Source organism: Chenopodium quinoa, unplaced genomic scaffold, assembly GCF_001683475.1.
Source record: "Chenopodium quinoa cultivar QQ74 unplaced genomic scaffold, ASM168347v1, whole genome shotgun sequence".
NCBI classification, from domain to species: Eukaryota; Viridiplantae; Streptophyta; class Magnoliopsida; order Caryophyllales; family Amaranthaceae; genus Chenopodium; species Chenopodium quinoa.
Genome location: NW_018745281.1, coordinates 92,478 through 101,956, shown reverse-complemented (window position 1 = coordinate 101,956; position 9,479 = coordinate 92,478). Strand labels below are relative to the sequence as shown.

The following is a 9,479-nucleotide window of genomic DNA, read 5'->3' as shown; positions in this document are numbered from 1 at the left end:
GTTTTCTCACTTTCTTTGGAGTGCGGAGGAGAAAGGCAGTCTACAGGGTATTTAAATTGCTCCTTCAACCCCTTCCGTGAATCATCTTCTGTTTGTTGACGATTACATTATTTTTTCGAAGCCTGGGACGGATAATGTAGATGTGATTAAAGGCATTTTAGAAACTTATGAGCTGTCGTCGGGCCAGAAAATAAATTTTGACAAGACAATGGTTACTTTTAGTAAAGGGGTTCGAGATGAGAAGAGGGGTGAATTAGCGGACAAATTTGGGGTTAGAGAGGTGGATGTTCATGATCTCTATCTAGGCCTTCCTACTGTTGTCGGGAGATCGAAAAAGGTGATCACGAGGGGTGTGAAAGAAAAGTTGTGGAAGAAAATGCAGGGTTGGAAAGGGATGGTACTATCTGAGGTGGGTATGGAGGTTATGATAAAGGCAGTGGCCCAATATCTCCCTAGTTATGCGAAGAGTGTGTTTAAGTTTCCATCCTCTTTTTGTGATGAGATGAGATCGGTTGTGGATCAGTTTTGGTGGGGCAAAAACAAGGTGAACGCAAAATTCATTGGCTTGCTTGGAAGAAGTTGTGCCGCTCGAAGAAGGATGGAGGGTTGGTTTTAGAGATTTTAATTGTTTAATTGGGCTCTCCTCGGAAAGCAGGCATGGAGACTACTTGTGCGTCCGGGTAGTTTAATTGAGCAACTGTACAAGGCTCGGTATTATCCTCATTCGAATTTTATGGATGCTAATCTTGGCTCTAATCCGAGCTATACTTGGAGGGGACTATGGGAAGCTAGGTGGGTGGTTCGGAGAAGGGTTAGATGGCGTGTTGGTAATGGGGAGAGCATTCGAGTCTAGTCGGACCCTTGGATTCCTGGAACGCAAACACACAAAATTCTTTCTCCTTGGGGCAATGCTAATTGTGAGCTTTTGGTAAGTGACCTTATTTACGCTTCGACTCAATCTTGGAAGTTGGATGTTGTCAACCAGTTATTTTTCCCCTTTCAAAAAGATAGGATCCTAAGTATTCCTATAAGAGGTCGATTGCCCATTGATCGGCTTTGTTGGGATATTGAGAAAAATGGTGAGTATTCGGTGAAGTCGGCTTACAGAGCATTGTTTGATGATGATTGGAAGAGTGAGGAAGAGGCCTCGTCACCTGGTCATTCATTGTAGGGTAAGGTGTGGAATTTAAAGGTTCTACCTCGAATTAAAATTTTTGCGTGGAGGTCGTTGCAAAATGTGATCCCGACGCGAGCTGGAGTTAATCGACGGATACATGATTATGATCCTACCTGCTGTATCTGTAACAAGGAGGAAGAATCTACATTACACGCTTCGAAGGATTGTACCTTGGCGCGGGCAATTTGGTGTAGAAGCGACTTTGTTGAACTGGTGGAATGTGTGTGCTGTAATCTGCTGGACTGGTGGAGTTGGTGTTTTGAGAAGCTAAGTTATGAAGAAATTGAGCAATTTATTACTTTATGTTAGGCTATTTGGGGTGCCAGAAATAGGTGGATCATGGAGGGTGAGGGTCTGCATCTTGTCAAGATCGTGGCTTATGCTATGAGAACTTACGGAGAGGTACACGAAGAGTCTGGTAAGAGTGTAATGGGGGGGGGGGGTGGGGCGAGTAGTACTTTTCCAGTACATTGGGCGCCCCCTGTCAGCCTTTCTAGATGCTGAACGTTGATGCAAGGGTGTGAGGTAGTGTGGGTTCGGGGTTGGGAGCTATTATCAGGGACGATATGGGGGTGGTCAGGTGTTGCGATGTTTCTCAGGGCCTTAAAGCGTGGGATCCCAAAATAGCAGAGGCTAAGGCAATTTTTTGGGGTATGAAGCTGGCGGTGGAAGAAGGTGTTACTAGCAGCGACTATTTGAGTGTCATTGAAGCTCTGTGTACCGATGGCTTTAGTTCCTTTCATTTAATAGTGGAAGATATTATAGATTTATGTTCTAGCTTTGATAACATTGTGTGGTCTTTTGTTAAACGGAACGGGAATAAAGTAGCTCACGGGTTAGCCCACTTTCAACCTTGGGAAGTTGGGCAACGAGTGTGGAAGGATGTTATCCCGAATCGTATTTTGGATGTAGCTTCAAATGATTTATTAATCTAGTCCCCAGTTGAGGGTTTCTTTAAAAAAAAATTATGTACATACATACATTATATTTTTTTTAATATCATAATCAACTAATTAACAAATCACTTATTGCTTACAGATTTAGGGCTTGCATGCGGTTGTTAGCGGTTTTTGTGATGAATTGAAGAATCGTTAACATTTGGAAAAATTGCAAGGAAGGTCCTTTTAAGTGGTCGACCTTGTAAATAGCAGAGGCTAAGACAATTTTTTGGGGTATGAAGCTGGCGGTGGAAGAAGGTGTTACTAGCCTAGTGGTGGAGAACGACTATTTGAGTGTCATTGAAGCTCTGTGTACCAAGTCTGATGGCTTTAGTTCCTTTCATTAATAGTGGAAGATATTATAGATTTATGTTCTAGCTTTAATAACATGGTGTGGTCTTTTGTTAAACGGAACGGGAATAAAGTAGCTCACGGGTTAGCCCACTTTCAACCTTGGGAAGTTGGGCAACGAGTGTGGAAGGATGTAATCCCGAATCGTATTTTGGATGTAGCTTCAAATGATTTATTAATCTAGTCCCCAGTTGAGGGTTTCTTCAAAAAAAATTATGTACATACATACATTATATTTTTTTTAATATCATAATCAACTAATTAACAAATCACTTATTACTTACAGATTTAGGGGCTTGCATGCGGTTGTTAGCGGTTTTTATGATGAATTGAAGAATCGTTAACATTTGGAAAAATTGCAAGGAAACCACTACATACAGATAATCCCTAAAAATGGTGATTTAATACAGACCAAGGCATGTATGATGATCAGAGGAGTCGTCGGTCAATGGTTGAGGCATTTGCCAAAGAAAAAAGCTTGTTGTTCTTCATAGTTCAGAGAGTTTGCACTTTGCAGCCTCAATGATTGAGTCATGAGTGGAAACTAACAAAAGCATGAGCCCAACAAATTAAATCACGAATTTGTTGAGATTTCTTGCAGACTCTTATTGTATATATGCATCCCTTTTCAAGTTTGGCTAACTCTTGCCTAAATGCAGAATTAAAAATCCTACCCATTGATAATCTGGTATAAGTTTTTACCTTTTTTAAATCAGGAAAATTAAACCCTCAAAATCACAGTCTATTCCTAACTCAACAAATTAAATCCTCTGTTTGGATTCCACACTCACAATAGACCTAATGAGAAGACATTATACCCTGCAATTGAATTCAATTCAATAAGGGATATACTCAAAATCAATGTAATTAGCAACCTACAAACTCAATTAACTGAAACTAATTACATCAACAAACGCCTAAATTCAATTAACACATGAACCCTAGATTGTGAACATGGGCACTTGGCTATCATGGTGATTGTATTGTACCATGGCTTGCGGCCAGGAATTCGTGACTGGTGTGTCGATTCGGGTTGCCGACGGGTTATTATCAGAGAATACGAAGGAGGGAAGGAGAGAATTTGCTTCGGATTTTAGATGTGGAGGGAACCGTACTTTGCAACTTCGCCATTAATGGTGGGTTCAAGGGAGATAAGGGAGGGAAATCGTAAAGGAAAAGGGGAAATTGAGGAAGAAGAAGGAAAGGGAAAAAAAGAAAAAAAAATCTGATTTAAGTGGTCACGTGCACAGCACGTGACTTTTTTTGGTCGGAAAACGGAGGTCAACGCCGGAGATTGGTCAAAAGACCCTACTCACAACCCAATCGTCGTAAAAGGACCTTCTGTGCCACCTTTTTTTTAAAAGGACCTTTCTCACAAGGTCGACCACTTAAAATGACCTTCCTTGCAATTTTTCCTTAACATTTTTGTGTAAGTTTGATCTTGCGGATCAAGTTCATGAAACTAAAAGATCAAATATTTTAGGGAAACTCCCAGTTCCAAAATATTTTGATCACTTAATTCATTTGAAAGTTTGAAAAAAGCCAAATATTTGATAGGGAATACACAAATCTGTAAAAATTCAAAATTAATTTATAAATATCAACAATATGTACTAAACATATTTGAACCAAAAAAAAAATGCAAACTTACAGTCTTCTTGTTCTACGTCATCTGGGACGGGAGATTCGACATCGGCAGACCAAATATTAAGCCCAAATGCCCTTACCTACCCCAATAAGTCTTACATGCACCCTGGTGCATAGCTGCACCACGCCCTGTAATATGAACATTTAGTAAAAAAAAATATGAACACATAAAAAAAAAAGGAACAATCAGTAATAAAAAAAATGAACATGTAAAAACAAAATGAACATTTATTGTTAAAAAGTGAACGTGTGTTAAAAAAAATGATTATTCAGTATATTAAAAGTGAACATAATTATCATATAATCATAAAATTGATGGACCACGACCTTAAAAATGAACATTTAGTAAAAAAAATTGAAGACGTAAAAAATAAAATGATCATTTAGTAATACAAAAATGAACACGTAAAAAAATGAATATTTAGTAATAAAAAATGAACATGTCAAAAAAAAAATGAACATTTAGTATAGTAAAAATGAACATTTATCACACAATCATAGAATAGTTGAACCATACCTAATAAAATGAACATTTCATAAAAAATATATGAATACATTACATAAAATGAACATTTAGTACAAAAAATAAACACATAAACAAATGAACACGTTTAAAAAAATTATGAACGTTTAGTATATTAAAAATGAGCATGATTTTAATATATTCATATAGGTTCAAATTTATTGTATATAATAATCAACAAAAAATAAAGATAAAATATATCGTTAAATTATGCTCATTTTTTTTATATACTAATGTTTATTTTTAGTGTATTAAATGTTCATTTTGTACAAAATGTTCAATTTTAAAGTACTGTATGTTCATATATTTTTATATTTACAGAACACAAATTCAATTGTAATTATTTTAAGGAAAATTTGCAAATTACCACCCACAAAGTATACCAATTTTGATATAACCACCCAAAAAAAAAAAATTTGTAAAATACCACCCACTAATTTAAAAAAACACTCAGATGACCACCCAATTTGAATTTCCGGTGAAATTTTAGATTGTGGACCCCACCCAATTTATTTCCCTCCGTTTTTTTTTTCTTTGTAGCTCGAGTTCACTCTATGTTCATGCAATTGCAATCATCTTGACCCTTTCTTCTTGATTTTCTTCTAAAATTCTCAACGAAATCCTCCAAAAATTTCTGAATCATTGTCTTTTCTCCCTTTATTTTGATTACATTATCAACAAGTCTACGAAAACAAACCCTAATTTTTCCAATAAAAACTGAGTTTGTGCTTGTTCTGTAACCTGGGTTATTGCGAATGGTGCATTGCGCAAATTGGACAATTTGGGTGTGTTTGGTGAAGATCACTTGCTTAATTCAGTAACAATGGAGTCGACAGAGGTAAGCTATTTAGTTGAAATACTTTAATTTGGACAGTTGTAGGTTGTTGATGGTATAATTGCAATTATGTTGAAAGTTAGGGTTCATTGTTTGCCTGATTGAATTATTTAATGTAGGTCAATTATTCTGTAGTTATTGTTGAATTGTGTAAGTATGTGGGTAGGACAGTGAATTAGGGGATTTATTTATTGCTGCTATGTACCACAACCCACTGCTTTGCTTTTGTTACTGCTACTTTGTCTTGTGGTGGTTTGTTTATTGCTGCATTGTATATTGTTGCATTGTTGATTGTTGCTGTGTTTAATGTTGGTTAATTATATGCACAGCTTGCTGGTGATGTTGAATTAGTAGATGTTAAGGTTAGATTAGGGGGTGTGTTTGTGAACAAACCACTAAGGGGTAAGAGTTTGTGTGGTTATGAGGGTGGGTGGGATTTTTGGAGGTATAAGTGCAGAGTGAGTGAGTTGTCAGTGGACTTCCTTAGGGAATCTTGCATTTGGGGGTTTGTGAAGTTTGATTTGTTTGTCCCAAGCAAGTGGAGGATGTGGTATAAAGAAAAGGGGAAGACTTGGTCAAATGGCAAAAAAGAAATTCTGAGTGATGATGATGTGAAGGGCTTTTTGGAGACAAAGAATAAGAGTGGCTTTGCTATAGTGTATTGTACTGAGCAAGTACCCAAGGTAGTTCAGCCCACCCAAAACAGTAAAAGCAAACCTGAAATAAGGAGAAGCCCAAGGTTTCTGCAGCCCTTGCCCAAGGAGAATGATGAGACAGAAAAGAACAAAAAGGGGGGGCATAAGGTTGGTGAGGGCACTGACAATAGAACAAGAAAGGCATTGTTCTCAGAGAGTGTAAAGGGAAAGAAAAAGCAAGGTGAAGAGGAAGGCACATCTAGGAGAACTAGGGTTAAGGTATTGGGACAGGATAAGGGCAAGGGGAAAACACAGGGGAAAAGGAAGAGGAAGACAAAGAGGGTGGTGGAATCAGATTCTGGATCTAGTTCTTCAAGTTCTGAGGACCTAGACACTGATATAGAGTGGGAAGTAGGGGAAGAGGAGGGGGGATTTGAGGATGCTGACTTAGATGAAGGTGTTGACAACACTGTCAGTCAGATACTTGAAGAAGTGAATGCTGATCTACAGTGTGGGGAAGATAGGATTGAATATGAGGTGGAGAACAGAGATGAGCAGCTTGAAACTGAGTTGTTGAGCAAAGAATTATCTTTACAGAGAGACTTTACTTCTGATTCAGAGGAGTTGGAAAGCCCTAGAGATTCAGATGATGAGCAAGAACAGTGTCCATGGTTCCATGCCTCTGTAGACTTTAAGAAGCCTATTCAATTAGTGAAAGGACTGAAGTTCCTGAACAACAAACTCCTGAGGAAATCTCTAAAGCTTCATGCCATTGAGAATAGGTATGAATTTTGGTTTTTGCACAATGATAGCAGAAAGGTAACTATTCAGTGTAGAAGGAGGTGTCAATGCAAGTGGAATAAAAAGAAGTGTAGGCTACCTTTGTGTAGTTGTGTTGGGGGAAGGAGATGTCATTTTAGGGTTGTTGCAAGGAGGGGTGTGAACCAAGAGTATTGGCAAATAAAGAGTGTGAATTTAAAACATAAATGTTTAAGGGTTAGAAGCAATTTGAACCTTACTGCTGAATTTTTGGCTGAGAAATACATTGAGGATTGGAGAAGTGATCCTGGGTGGAAAATTAAAAGCTTCAGAAGAAGGGTGTTGGGTGATTTTGGCATAGATATTACATACAGCAAAGCTTGGATGGCAAGGGCAAGGGCAAAGCTCATGATATATGGATCAGCAGTAGAACAGTATGCAAGAGTATGGGACTATGGGAAGGCTCTCATGAAATACAACCCTGGTGGCACTGAATGTAATATTGTGGTTGATGGATTACAGCAGATTGAGCCCCCAATATTCATGAGAATGTTCATATGCCTTGAACCTTTGAGGAGAGGATTTCTGTCTGGTTGTAGACCACTTATTGGGGTTGATGGATGCCATCTCAAAGGTCCATACCCTGGTCAAATATTAGTTGCAGTAGGTAAAGATGGCAACAATAATATTTACCCTATAGCCTGGGCTACAGCTGAAATAGAGAATACAGAAACTTGGGTTTGGTTCCTTGAGAGCCTGATGAAAGCCCTAAGGGATGAAGAGCAAGGCCTTGGATATACATTTATATCTGACAGGCAAAAGGTAAAAATACATGCAACACTTTTTTTCAAAATTTTGAATGAAATTGTGAGTTTTTGTCACTGATGTACTGTATGTGATGTGTGCACAGGGGTTGTTAGAAGCTTTGCACCAAGTTTTCCCATATGCAGACACAAGGTATTGTGTGAGACATATATGGGCTAACTTCAAACTGCAGTTCAGTGGATCCACCTTTAAGGAGCTGTTCTGGTCAGCAGCAAGGGCTACAACATTGGTAAGCTTGCTATTTGTACTGTTAGGCTTTTTTTTATTTTGTTTTTTTGGTAAATGGAACCACACAACACCAACTAGGGAGAAGAATCCCTGGCCACCTTCTAGGAAGGGTTCCAAGGTACCCCACCCCTAACAGAACTGGACTATCAATCCCTTTGTGCCACCTTCTAGGAAGGGTTCACAGGGGAAAGACAGCCTATACAAACAACCACACCTACTGCCCTAAGGCAAACCTCTAAGAAACAAACAAAGTTACATGATTAATAACTGTCTATCCTTTACAAGACACCTACAGGCTACAACAAACACAATATCTTTGAACACCACAGTACTGTTAGGCTATTATGTTGTCTGTTAGAGCTATGATGCATGTGTGAGTTTGTGTGTAGAAGTTTGTATAAGTTCTGATTATAGAAGTTTTTATGTTTTACTTTTGCTGTTGTAGTTTGACTTTGAGGTAGCAATGGAGTCAATAAGGTTCCTGTCTGAGGAAGCTTATGGATATCTTGCTGACATTCCTGCAAAACACTGGTCTAGGCATGCATTCAATACATTCCCTAAGTCAAACATGTTGCTAAACAATATTTGTGAGACTTTTAATGCTGTTATCAAAGAAGCGAGGGACAAGCCTATATTGACACAGATGGAATGGCTTAGGAGATACATGATGAAAAGAAACCATGACAAATGGGAAAGTTATAAGAAAATGGAAGGAAAGGTTGTCCCTTATGTTAAGAAAACCTTCCAAAGGATAGAACCAGCTGCAAGGCACTGCATTGTGCAAGTGTCTAGGGGTGATAGCTATGAGGTGGAGCTTAACTCTGACCTAGTCATAGTTGACCTGAGCAAGGCAACATGCACCTGCTTCCATTGGGACCTTACTTGTATCCCATGTGTCCATGCATATGCATGCATCATGGACAAAAGGGCAGACCCTGAAGATTATGTGGACAGTGCCTACCTTGTGTCCACATACATGTTGTCTTATAGGCTTGAGGTAGCAGCTATGCCTAGTCCAAAACATTAGGAAAAGGTCAAGTTGAGGCAATCACTACCACTAGTCATAAAAATCCAACCTGGGAGGCCTAAGTCTAAGAAGAGAAAATTGGAGCAGGGGGAATTGGCTGGGAAAAACCAGGATATGCAGCAATCATTGAAAAGGAGGAGCACCTGTAAGAACTGTGGGCAGCTTGGGCACTATGCCAAGACATGCAAAAACCCATCTGTCACCCCAGTAGCTATCTCTTCTCCTAAGAAAGAAGGTGGAAGACCTCCTTTGAACAGTGATTGGGTGACTGACCAGAGAAGGAAGAGGGCTGAGAGATCTTTGAAGAAGGTAACTTTCATTTTCTTGTTATTGAATGCTGATCTGCGGTTTTATGAGTATTGACATGAAAAAAAAACTAACTTAAATCTACATTGTGTTCTTTACAGAGTGCAGTTGGTGGTACCCCTGGACCAAACAGTATTGGTTCCAAGAAGTTCCCTCGGGAACAGCAGCAGAGGATGCATCAGTAGACTCAATACAGTCAAGGTTCAAGCAACACAGCTGCCACAGCCT

The 9,479-nt window shown here is 38.9% G+C and overlaps 1 protein-coding gene across 1 annotated transcript; it reads left to right on the top strand.

Annotated features, from left to right (window-relative positions):
* Positions 1-208: 208 nt before the first annotated feature.
* On the top strand, positions 209-1,171 carry LOC110711544. The gene is made up of 2 exons (XM_021889955.1): positions 209-605; positions 1,008-1,171. Exons 1-2 carry the CDS (start codon positions 209-211, stop codon positions 1,169-1,171), a joined length of 561 nt encoding a protein of 186 aa, XP_021745647.1.
* The last annotated feature ends 8,308 nt before the right edge of the window (positions 1,172-9,479 follow it).